This window comes from Phascolarctos cinereus, unplaced genomic scaffold (genome assembly GCF_003287225.1).
Source record: "Phascolarctos cinereus isolate Bilbo 61053 unplaced genomic scaffold, phaCin_HiC Scaffold_1;HRSCAF=81, whole genome shotgun sequence".
Lineage (NCBI taxonomy): Eukaryota > Metazoa > Chordata > Mammalia > Diprotodontia > Phascolarctidae > Phascolarctos > Phascolarctos cinereus.
The window spans coordinates 10035061-10047844 of record NW_027555514.1 but is presented as its reverse complement, the minus strand read 5'-3'; the positions used below and the strand labels follow the sequence as shown (position 1 = coordinate 10047844).

The following is a 12784-nucleotide window of genomic DNA, read 5'->3' as shown; positions in this document are numbered from 1 at the left end:
TGCCTTGACCTGCCAGTGGCAGCCTTGCCCCCCTTTGGATCACTCCAGTCATCAGGGTGAAATCTACATCTCTTCAACTGAGATTGTTGTTCTTAGCTTGGGCATGGGCCTGAGCGGAGAAGTCTGCCTGACAGCCTTTCCAATAGATAAGACTGTTCTCACGTCTCCCTTCAGTCTTCACTTCTCCAGGATTGACATCCCCACTTCCTCCAATGAATTCTTCCACAGCTTGATCTCAGGGCCCTTTCCTGTTTCTACTTGGGCCCTCCCCTGGTTACTTGACTAACCTAAACTAGGACCTTCCACTTTATCCATGTTCTTCCAAAAATGCGGCCCTCGTAGCCGAATGTAATCTTCCTGGCTCTTGCAGTTATCTTTCTCTTGTCCTGCAAGGACCTTCTTCTGCTACCTCCTAAGAGACATTCTTGTTTTGGAAGCGGACACATAATAAACTTGAGGCCCCCAGGTCCTTAGGCCTTTTCCAGATGACCCAGGACGCGTGTCATCCTTGGTACTTCCTTCAGTCTGTCTTATCCCCAGGGCATAGCATGTAGAATTCAGTGCATTCTTTTTTCTTTCCTCCTTCTTTCACTCGCATCTCTCTGACTCTTCCTCTACAACACCTCTCCCTCTTGTGGCCTTCCTTTGGGTTAGCCCTGAATCGCCTCTCACCTGTACTGTGGCTTCCTCTTTGGCCTGCCTGCGTCCAGTGTCTCCGATCCATTCTCCCCACCATTGTCTAAGTGATAGTCCTCTCACACAGATCTGACCATGTAACCCTCCTGCTCCAGAAGCTGCTACTGGGCTCCCATGCAGACGTGTTAGGTGTCATAGTCTACTTGCTATCTCACAGACCTGTGTACTCCTCGTCCTTCCAGGCAGTTGTACCCAGGATTCTTCACATTTGGCATGCTTACCCTCCCCCCTGGAACCAAGAGCCCCTTCCTTCACGCCGCCTTTCCTGATTACACCCAGGAGTCACCAGGGTCTAACTCCCCCTCCACATTAGTTTGCATTTATTTTACATTAGCTTCTCTTGGTTTGGGTTATTTCCCTCCCAGCAGAATGCAAGAGTCTTGATGGCGGGCCTTGGTGGCAGGCGGTGGTTTCATTTTTGTCTCCACATCCTCAGCCTCCAGCAGAGAACCTGGCGCAGAACAGGCGTGGGAGAAAAGCCTGTCCACGTGGCTCGGTTTGAGCTCTTTCCAGCTTTACGTCTGCATCCCTACTAGGGGAGTTGTTGTTTTTAACCCAAGTGTAGGACTTTATATTTATCCCTGTGAAATTCTCTTTTTTTTTGACACGACCATATTTCCTAGCTTGTTGAGTGAGACCTTCTGGATCCTGCCTTTGTTCTTCCAACATCGTAATCATCTTTCTCCACCAGCCTGCCATTTCTGTCTTCATTCTTGTCCTTGATAGAAAGATTAAACCTGCAGGGCCAAAGGCAGATTCCTGTGACATTCAGCTGGGGTCCTCCTCCCTCAGAGTTTCTATTAGGTCATGACTTTCTGCCCCCTCATTTAGTCATTTCGGGTTTCACCTAATTGTCTGTGGCTCGCCATCAACTTGGTCAAGTATAAAGCTGTCCATGCTAGGGGGTGGTTCAAAGTAGACTGGTTGGTTAGGTTTGTCTTGAAATTGCCAAAAATGACAACAAAAGGAAAAATCCATTTATGTCACAAACTCAATTGAGTAGAGTGGAGTGAATGTCAGTGACAGCAGTTTGAAACTGAGATGCCAGGTGTACTTGGAATAGATGGAGTTGAATCCCCCCCTTTTTTCTTAAGTTCCTTGAGGAGAATAATCTGGTTTTAATCTGGTTTTTATAGACTAGTGATACAGTGCTTTCCTAGTCATTTGATTTTATGATATGATCATAATTAATGATTATTGTAATACAGTGCTGTGATCAGAATTTCATTCGCATTGTAGAGGTTCCCAAACTTATTTGGCTTACTGCTATCTTTAAAAAAAAAAATTACTCAGCGCCCCCCTAGAAATCTACTTTCTTTAACCCTTTAACATTTTTTTTAAAATTTGCATCATTTAAAACTACTACCTCCCCCTGGCTCGTTCCAGCACCCTGCAGGGGGTGATATTGCCCACTTGGGGAACCTGTGCATTAGGGCGGGGGTGGGGGGAAACCTGCAGCCTCAAGGTCACGTGTAGCCTTCTAGGTCCTTGGGTACGACCTCCTGACTGAGTCCAAGTTGTATAGAACAAATCTGTTTGTGAAGGAAATTTGTTCTGTGAAGTTTGGATTCAGTCAGAGGGCCAGACTTAAGGCCCTAGAGGGCCACATGTGGCCTTGAGGCATTAGAGCATAATAGAAATTTAATAGAATTTTTAGGAAACTATTGGCTTTCTATAAAATCCTCAATTTTTAAAAATTATGACTGAAGAAGATTGGGCCATGATAGGCCAAATGATAAGGATATTTATGTTGAATGAAGACTCTCTGGTAACGTGTGATGGCTTCTCTTTAAGTGCTTAGAAGAAATGAGACGGGAAGCTCGAATGATTAAGATTGATCGAAGATTGACGGGTGCCAATATCATTGATGAGCCTCTCCAGCAAGTAAGTGCCCAGAGTGAGCAGAGCACTTTGTACCTCGTGGGCTGGCTGGGCTTGTTGTCATGACCGCTGAAGAATGCTGTCATTATTGCCGTGATGTCACTGACTATTTGATAGGCCACTGGCCTGTGTTCAGTCCTTGGGCATAGCTACTGTGTAAGCATCAGGTGAGGGCCCTTCTGGGTGGCGGGGTGTGAGCCTGCTTGGCTGACTGCATCTGTGTCGGATGCTGCCAGGAGGGCCAGAGGAATAAATGAGGGAGCGAAAAAGACAGATCCAGTGTTTACTGTGTGCAGAAGCACTGTGCTGAGTGTTGGGAATACAAAAAAGGGAGCAGGGTTCAGCCACAGGCCTCCGAGAAAGGCTTTCCAGCGGCTCTTAGTCCTCAGTTCAGTGAGCCTGGTGAGGCCTAACTGCAGATGTGGAGCATGGGGGCTGTGGTCAAGCTGGGCAGTGTGGACAGTGCAAGGGTAGGGCTAGTGGCAGTGCCCAGGAGTCTAGAGGAGGCTACATGAGGGCAGAGAGTAAGGTCCAGACGACTGCCCTCAGAGGGGAAGGGTTTGAGTTGGTTATCTGAGGGGCAGGAATGGCCATGTCTGCTCCACAGCTGGTGAGGTTGGAGGATCCCAGATCAGTATTGGGAAGTGCCGCTGAGGGTCTTGGTAGAGCAGACCATTTGGGCTTCTGCCTAAAGGAGGGAGAGATGAGAGCACTGGACTCTGTCTAGGAGGGGGACAAAGAAGGGGATCATTGGCACAAAGGTTGGGAGGACGGGGAGATCCTGGCGGGGGGAGGTCCAGGCAGATCGTGAACTTGGAGTAAGGGGAAAGGCCCTCACAGCTTGTTCGGCTTCCCTTTCGCCACACTGCTGGGATTGGGGTTGGGGTGGGGAGGGAGAAGAGGACCTTGTTCCGTCAGGACCTGTGTGGTACTGAGCAAAGTGCATCATTATTTATGACAATTCAGAGTGTGCCTCTTTTGATGGGTGTAACAATTCAGTAGTCCTCTCTAGGACATAGGGTTAGTCAGAAATACTCTGGCTTTCTCCTTGGATTATGGGAAGGAGAACAAATATGACAAAAATACATTGACTCCCTTCCATCCTTCCTTCCTTCCTTCCTTCCTTCCTTCCTTCCTTCCTTCCTTCCTTCCTTCCTTCCTTCCTTCCTTCCTTCCTTCCTTCCTTCCTTCCTTCCTTCCTTCCTTCCTTCCTTCCTTCCTTCCTTCCTTCCTTCCTTCCCTCCCTCCCTCCCTCCTTCCGTCCTTCCTGTCTCCCTCTCCCTCCCTCTCCACTCTGCACTACCAAAGGCTGCCATTTCACACCTATTTATGTATGTGTATGTATGTACACACATACATATACACACACCTACATATGCATACATACAAATACATGTGTGTGCGTGCACACAAATGTACATGTGCACACAAAGCCATGCTGTCATACTTTTACTTATCAGGTCTTTCTCTGGAGATGGATAGCATCTTCCTTCATAGGTCCTTTGTAGTTGATTTGAATATCTGTAATACTTAGAATGGTTTAGTTGTTCACAGTTATTCTTTGAGCAATGTTGCTGTTACTGTATACAACATTCTCTTGGTTTGTTCATTTTGCTCTGCATTATTTCCTGCAAGTCTTTCCAGGTTTTTCTAAAGTCTGCCTGTTCATCATTTCTTATAGCACGGTGGTATTCCATCACAATCATATACCACAACTTGTTCAGCCATTCCCCAATTGATGGGCATCCTCTCAACTCCCAGTTCTTTGCCCCCACAAAGAGGGCTGCTATAAATAGTTCAGACTATGGGGTCCTTTTCCTTTTTGCCTCATCACCTTGGGAAACAGACCTAACAGTGGGATGGCTGTACACAATTTTCTAACTCTTTGGGCGTAGTTCCAGCTTGTTTTCCAATATTGACCTTTTCTAATGCAGACATCTAATGCCATTTAAAACCTTTTTGAAATTAGAAATTTGTTTTTTAAAAGCAAACCTCCTAAAGATTAACTTCAAGTTATAGCATTGTCTGAATGATCCAGTGTTGCATATTTTTCCTTGCATGTTTTAAGTAGGATTTGTGATTCTCTCTGTTTTAGAAGATCATAGGGGTGTTTTCATTGTTTGCTTTATACTGAATTTTGCCTGTGTGACAAATAGTGGCAGAGTGAGTTAGAGCTACCCCAGTCAGTGGAAGCTCAGGAAGCTGGCAGCTGCCGTTCTGATGGCCTCGGCTTTGCAGGGAGATCACCAGACCAGGGCACTGCCACCGGCAGCAAACTCCTTTCTCCTGGGAACCCTCCCCCTTTATCAGAGATCGGCCAGGGAGGGACCTGCTACCCCCTTTCAGAAGCAGTTCTGAGCTTGGGAGCAGTGGAGGGCTGAGTGGCACCCCGGGAATGAGTGCCCGTCAGGCCCATCTGCCAGCGCCAGCGGTGTGTCAGTGAGACTGGCCAGCCACTGACAACGCCAGGGCCTGGGCGTTTGGGTTTGGTTTTAGTTGGATGTGCCAGTCTTCTGATCCTAACAGGTGTTTGTGGTTTTTTCTCCCTGACATTTTCAGGTGATCCAGTTTTCTTTGAGGGATTACGTCCAGTATTGGTATTACACATTAAGCGATGATGAATCTTTTCTCCTCGAAATCAGGCAGACGCTCCAGAATGCGCTCATTCAGTTTTCTACCAGGTAAGGCCATGGCACTGTGCTGAGACAGCACAATTTAAGGATGGTGCATGTATGCATAGAAGGTTAACTTTGAAGTGCGGGGGAAAAAGAATTTTCTGACGAGGTAAATACACAGAGGCAGCTTGACCAGTGCCCAGAGTGCAGGGTCTGGAGGCAGATCTGGGCCCTCATCTTTCGCCTGCTTAGTGATCCTGGGCCTCAGTAGGGTTGGGGATGATAACAGCACCTGCCTACAGGGTTGTTGGTTATGGGGATCAAATATGGTAGGAATTGTATAGCACTTTGTAAACTTTAGAGCCCTGTACAAAGGCTGTACAAATGCTAATAATCCTTGTCATTGTCAGTGTGAGGTCAGTGCTAGAGGGGTGGAAGGGCACCTCCTGTGTGCTGAGCACTTTGCTCAGAACAGCCCTGGGTGGCAGGTGTTTTTATTATGTTCTCCATCTTAGAGTCTGGCTGGGCCAGGCCTTCTGCCTTCTCCTGGTTTGAATCAGGCTTTTCATGAATGTTGAGCTTTGGGGGAGAAAGGGGGCATGACCCAAGGCTCCCAAGAGAAGATGAACCTCGTGTCATTGAGGCGTTAAATCTCAGAACTGCAGGAGGCTGTCCTGAGCCATGGACCCCAGACTTCTCAAGATCCTTCTGTTGTTCGTGTGAATGCAGCTCCCTCCTTGTATTAATGGAAGTACTTCCAGGCAGCACAGCATGTGTCTTGGGGTGGTGGCAGCCACAGCATCGGGCCAGATCCGAGGGGTACTGCCTCCTCATTGACTAGCCTCTTATACCTCAGGCCTCCGGTTTGCAAAGCCACATCATCGCCTCAAGCCTTTAGCCTCTGCCTTCTAGGGAACAAAACTAGCATAGTTAGCATAGCAAATATTGTTCCTACCATACCTGGGGTCAGAAGGACACAGGGACAGGGTATGTGGGAAGGCTTAGAGGACCCTTGGAGGATGCAGAGGTAAATAGTTGGGCCTGCTGGTCCTCTGACTCACTCTGAGGATTATAGTTGGTTATACCCTCTCATCAGCCAGATCCACTGCAGGGTGAGGAACTGGGAGGGGCCTGGCACACCACCATTGTGAATTGGGAGTGAGTTCTGAGGGGTCCAACTTGTGGAGTGGGGTTGGTGGGTGGATGGGTGTGTCTTTCCACGATGGGGAAGTTTGAGTGATCAGATCAGCTACAGCTCAGCTGTGCTGAGGTGATCTCGGGTGCCTAGGTTGGGAACAGAGAAGGAAGGAGATTGGGGAGCCCTCACCTTCCATCTTGGAGTTGAGCAGGACTCTACCCCTTCACTTGCTTCTTGGATGTTCACACACACCTGGCATTGCCAACCGTTGGCACTTTGGGGGTGTCCTCAAGTTCCCTGCTGTCTCCTTCCCAGGATTCTTTTCCTCTCTCCTTCAGCAGCTGTGGGGAGGACACAGATGTCCCCACTGCCTTGGCCTTTCCCTCTCCCCACACCCCACGGAATGCCGTTTCCCAAAGAAACAGTGCTATAAACGATGGGAAGCTTCTGAGGGCAGCCCATGGAAGCCCATTGAATCCATCAGATAGGTGAAGTAGTCACGGTTAACATTTAGGTAGCGTCTTGTTTAAGGTTTGCAAAGTGCTTTAATTGGGTCCCCAGCAACCCTGTGAGGTAGGCACCGTTATTGTCCCATTTTGCAGATGAGGAAACAAGCTAAGAGAGTGGGTTAAGTAACTTGCCCAGGGTCACACAGTCAACAACATTCATTAGCAGGTCTCAGTCACCACGCCACGTGGTGCTGAGGATACAAAGAATGGTAAAAGAAAGGCGCTTCCATGCCAATAGGGGAGACACAGACAGGGAAATGGGAGCGAACCCACAGAGGGAAGGCATTAACCTTGGGGATCGGGGGGATTTTCGTGGGGACTTGAAGGAAGCCAGGAGCAGGGGAGTACAGGGGTTCAGGATGGCCAGAGAAGAGGCCCCATTTGGAGATGGGTTGTCCTGTGCCCGGAGTCCAGTTAGATGTCTCAGAGAGGATTCGAACTCAGGCCTTCTTGACTCCTAAATCTGGCTCAGTACCCACTGCATCAGCTGACCCACAGGTGCTGGACTTTGTCACGAAGATTGTTTTCTCCTACTGTTAGTGTCAGTTCAGGACCTTCTTTAAGACCGCCTCTTGGCTGCTCTAGGGGCAGACTTCCTGGCTGGCGATCAGGAGTTCTGGACTCTCCCTTCATTCTTGCAGGTGTTTGTCTTTGCTTTCCGTGGCTCTGGAGGTAGCGAGCCCCGCACTGAGGTCTGATAGGCTTGTTGAAGTGGTTTTGGCTTACGGGCTTTAATTATGACCTGATCCTTTAACAATTAGAGAGCCAATTAATGACTATCCTAATAATGATGAGCATTTTTACAGTGTTTGCTGTGTGCCAGCTGGTGTGCTAAGCACTGTACAGTTGTGAGGAAGGGGCTGTCATTGTCCCTGACTGACAGATGAGGAAACTGAGGGAGTTGAGTCCCTCGTGGACTTCTGAGGCCAGATTGGCACTGGGGCCTTCCTGCTTCTGGCTTGGCGCTTTATCCACTGCACTGTCTGGTGCTCGCCCTTGAACGGGGGCGGGGGGGGGGCGGGGGGGGGGGAGCTTTGAGAAGCCTCTGTGCTCTGCTGCTCTGGACTTAGGCGTCTCTGATGAGATTGTGCTGAATCTGGATTGTTTGTTTTCTGTGGTAAAATTCCCCACACATTTTGAATGTTCTACTTGACTTGTAATTATTTTTAACAGCTCTCAGGGAGTGTTAATTAGATCCAGATGACCTACCTTGGGATTAGAATGTTCTAAACTTGTTTTATATTCTGTTAGAGGGAGAATTGTCATTTGATTTAGGAAACTTATATAAGCCCTGAATTTCTAATTGTCTGGAATTACTTAATTTAATTCCAAAGAAAAGCATTCTCTTTTAGCTTTTTACATTGATTGGCTGGGCTTTATAAGAAAATTTCATTTTGCTTGATTAACCCAAACTAATACCTTGAACAGAGTAGATACCCAGAAAATATTTGTTGAGTGAGTGAATGAATGAATGAATGAATGAGTGAATGCATTTCAACCTTGACTCCATTTTTGACTGACCTCTGTTTGCTGGGAATCAGCATAGAGCTGCTGCCTCCTGAAAGCACTTGAATATGGGCCTTCCCAAGTACTAAGGAGAAGTGCAGAACAATTTTAAGATGCATATTTCATTTCTCATTAAGGTGCTGTGCATTTCTTAGACTCTTGTTTCTCACTGTGTGATTGAAGACCTCATTCCACTTCCAAGGACAGATTGCCTTTGAAGAGCTCTGACCAGAAGCTACAGTTTTTATTGATGTTCGAGAGAGGATTTTCTTCTTATCGCTGGCTCGAAACATTTATGGCCTGATCTTGTCACATCCCCCTGGCGTGACATTCTGCCTCCTCCACATAGTCCCCGATGGAGGCGCTGCAGGCAGACCCACATGTTATGGATGCGGTAACAGGCTCAGAGAACAAGCGACTTCTCTCCTTCACTTTGAGTGTCCCAGTACTAGAAGCCAAGTGCTTGCAGTCAGTAATTAGGCTGAGGAGGAAGGCTTGTGAGCCGTGACCAAGTGATCGTGTGCCTGACTCCATCAGTGTCAGTGACAGAAACACCCAATGGCCTACAGCCTGGGCAGTTGCTGCTCTGAGGGAGATGGCCGTCTGCATCATCAGGGGCAGACAAGAGGGATGGAGTATGGAACCTGAAGGCAAGAGGGAGCCACTGAGTAGTGGCAGGGGACATGGTTAGACCTGAGCTTTAGGAAGATCATTTCAGTGGAGGATGGACTCGAGTGGGGAGAGCCTTGGGGCCAGCAGACTCCAAAGCAGGCTACTGCAGTAGTCCATGCATGAGGTGCCGAGGGCCTGCACCAGGTGGGGGAAGGTGTCAGAGGAGAGAAGGCGGCATATTTGAGGGATGTGGTAGAGATGAAATCGACAGGCTTTGACAATGTCCTAGACGTGGGGGGTGATAGATAGTGAGGAGTCCAGGTTGACTTTTAGGTTGTGAGCCTGAGGGACCTGTAGGGAGGAAGGAAAGGGGAGGCTTCAGGGGGAAAGATAATGAGTTGTGTTTTGGGCACAGTGAGTTAAGATGTCTCTGGACAGTCACGAAAGGCAAGTGAAGATGGGAGCTTGGAGGTAAGCAGAGAGGTTGGGGCAGGACAGGTAGATTTGAGAATCTTCAGCATAGAGATGGTCATTAAGTCCATGGGAGCTGCCGAGCTCACCAAGGAGGTGGTACAGGGGGAGAGGAGGAGAGAAGAGAGCCCTGAGGGGCGCCTGGAGGGTCTGATCTTGAGCAGAGGAGCTGGCAGGAGAGGAGGAGAGAGAGGGCCGTCTACAGAGGTCAAGGGGAAGGAGGCTGGAGAAAAGGCCAGGAGCCATCAGTGGCTTTGGAGAGAATGACTTCAGGGGAATGGCAAGGTCCGGAGCTGGATTGTGAGGGATTGAGCACTCAGCCCCCCATCTCATCCGTGAGTCATCAGGCAGCTTTTGCCATGTCAACAGCTGCCCTCCAATCATGGCTTCACCATCTTGGGCCTGTGAAGAGGAGTTCATCCAGCTGGGGAACTCCCCACGTGGAACTTACCTTCATCCATGCAGATTGGCATCTCTCCTGCTATTGACATTGTAGAGAGCTACATGGGTCTTCTTGACTCCCCCTCTATCATGAAACTTAGATGAAGTTACAGGGATAGGTAGCTTCCCCCCCCCCCAAGTACTGCTAACAGAATATAAGACAACTGTATTTTGATGAGTAACATCAGAAGGTTGTTGGACAGACAGACTCTTATGATAAATATCTCTGAACAATAACTTGGGCCTCATGGTCTGCTGAAAACTGTACTCGTGTCTTAATATGGAGAACGCCTTTGGAAGTAGTCTCTGACTTTGTTCTTGAATCATTTCCCTGCTTTCGTGATTGTTGGACGTGGGCCCTTTGAATGGATGTGTGAAATGCCCCCTCTTCCCCAATCTCCCCATTGCAGGCATTTGTATAGAGTCAGCAGAAATGGCTTTTTTGGCAAATAATCTCCATTTTTAGTATAACCTTAATGCTTTTACATTTTCATTTGGTCATAAGTCCCTATGTAGTATTGACCTGTGCTTAACATATATTAAATTGAAGTTATCTGCATGGGCTTAAATATCAACAAATTAAATAAAATACTAGGGAGTGGAGAACAGATGGTACTTGATTCATGGTTTGGTATTCTCTCTCCAAAATCTGTTACAATAAACCTCCTTTCAAGGACTATAATAAACTATTTCTAAATAGTATACTTATTTTTATAAAACTGATAAATATGGACACATTTGAAAATCATTTGTATACTGATTACCAAAGAAGCTTCTGCTGGCTTCTGGCATGGAGGAGGCAGTTCATTATTTTCAAGTTGACGACCTGTGCTAAGGCTGGAGATTTTGAGAGGACTTCCTTGCACATATGTAAGTTGGGGGATGTTTTATTAGCCATAGGAGAGAAGGGCTTGTAGGTCTGGAGGATTGTTTTAAGAATTAGATAAGATTCTGTGTAGGGCAGGCCTTTTGCAGACCTTATAAGCACCATTAAAACATGTGGCCATGGAATGATCCACTTACCTGCTGCCTGATTGTGTCCTTTGGGGTTCCCTCTCAGCTTTTCCCATGATGTGTTAATATTTTACATTGATAACACTTCATTTTTACGTTCTAATTGACTTTAATAATGCCATGAGCCTTTGTTAAGTTTACTTATTTTTACTAATGCTAGCTTCTGGGTAAACTATAAATTGGGTTAGCTATAGCTTTTTTTTTTTTAAAGCCAGTGACAGCTAGAGTTCCCTGACCTCCTTCCAGTTAAGGATGTGGTGATTCCCATGTCTTTTTACATGTCTCTTCTTGCCATGATTTGCTGAGATAAGGCCAGACTCGGAGCCTCCTTGGGCTGGCTCTCAGTACCCTCTGTTGGAATCTGGTCACTCCCATTACTCCTTCCCCCCCTCCTGCTTAAGAATTCACACTTAAAGAAACGGCAGATGGCAGGAGCTGGCACCATAATTATTTAATTGTTGATTGCCCACTTGGCGGATTATACAGGAATCCTTTGTTGACCTCAGTTTCATAGGATCGTACTGGAAGAGACTTAGCTTCCAGTCCTACTCCAATTTTTCATATGAGAAAGCCACCCATGGTCCAGAGGTAGTAAGAACCCAAGCCCAAATGCAGAGCTGGGTCCCCGATGTTCAGTCCAGTGCAGTCCCTTTCCATGTGGTGCCCCTTTTCCTGCCACCCATCCATTCAATTGTCCAGTTATTGCCTTCTCATCAGTTATCTGTGTATCAGTATGTTTCTACTATTAAGTTTTTAATATTAATAAATTTCTATTGATTGACTTAATTTAAGCTAAATATTATTGAGAAAGTGATTCTATTTCATTGTCCTAGAATTAATTGCGGAGACAAATGCAAATTGTTCTTGGATCATGGACTAACTCTGGAGCATCTGTGACGACGCTTCTTTGATTTTGTCTAGCAGACGTTTGGCATTTTGCATTTTTTCCCCCTGAGTTCATTCCTCTGAGAGGCCATCGTAGGGTCTTTGGAATCACAGTGCCCCAGGTTTAAGTTTTGCTTCTGACCTTTCCTTGTGCGACCAGACAAGTCATTTGACCTTTGTTAGGTACCTCAGGCCTCTTGCAGGTACAGAGGCTTTTCCACATCATAGAGTTCCTCACACAGATTAAATTAAAAAAAACAAACAAACAAGCAAAAAAATGCCTATGACCAAACTGGTTCTTCCACAAACAAATGCAAATTCAGAGCAGACGATAAAGAAAGCTGTCACTTATTTTAACAGTCCCACACTTTCATTTTCATGTGATGCCTTGTATTGGAGAAGCCTGTATGTTATTTTGTTAGAGGACATAGTGAAGGAGTTTTGGCCTAGGAACCAGAGCTGGAAGGGTCCTAAGACATTTTCTAATGTCTTCCCACCACCTCCTTTACAAATGAGGAAAATGAGGCCCAGAGAGAATGGTTGACTTGCTCCTGTAGCTTCCAGAGGACTCATAAGAAATGTGTGAAAATAATAATTGCATTGGTCATGAATGATAACGCAATGTCAGTCTCAAAGAAACAGCTCCCCATCCCCATTGAAGCTCAGAAATGGCTCTCAGCATGAATGTATTTCACTCATCTTTCTCTAGGTCACAGTAGCCTCCCTTCCATCCACCATCTTTCAATTGCATTTCTGTTGCTTGATCCAAAGCGTGGTGTTGGTAATGCCTGCATTCTCTGCATTCTCTCGTGTGTTTGTTGTTAGGTCGAAAGAGATAGACTGGCAGCCGTATTTCACCACACGCATCGTGGATGATTTTGGTACCCATCTGCGAGTGTTCAGGAAAGCCCAGCAGAAGGTCACAGAAAAGGATGAGCAGGCGAAAGGTAGAGCTCGCCCTCCGTCCAGGGACGGGGATGGCCTTTGGCTATGGCTCTCCTCCTTCGGACTCCAGC

The 12784-nt window shown here is 47.0% G+C and overlaps 1 protein-coding gene across 4 annotated transcripts in view; it reads left to right on the top strand.

The window, feature by feature from the left end:
* The window catches only part of SNX13 (sorting nexin 13), a 127371-nt gene that overhangs the window by 43333 nt on the left and 71254 nt on the right, over positions 1 to 12784 (top strand). For all 4 annotated transcript variants that reach the window (XM_021000127.2, XM_021000125.2, XM_078150716.1 and 1 more), the window contains exons 4-6: positions 2491 to 2580; positions 5137 to 5258; positions 12594 to 12715. In XM_021000127.2, the coding sequence (XP_020855786.1) occupies positions 2491 to 2580; positions 5137 to 5258; positions 12594 to 12715 (334 nt within the window). The remainder of the gene's footprint in view (positions 1 to 2490; positions 2581 to 5136; positions 5259 to 12593; positions 12716 to 12784) is intronic.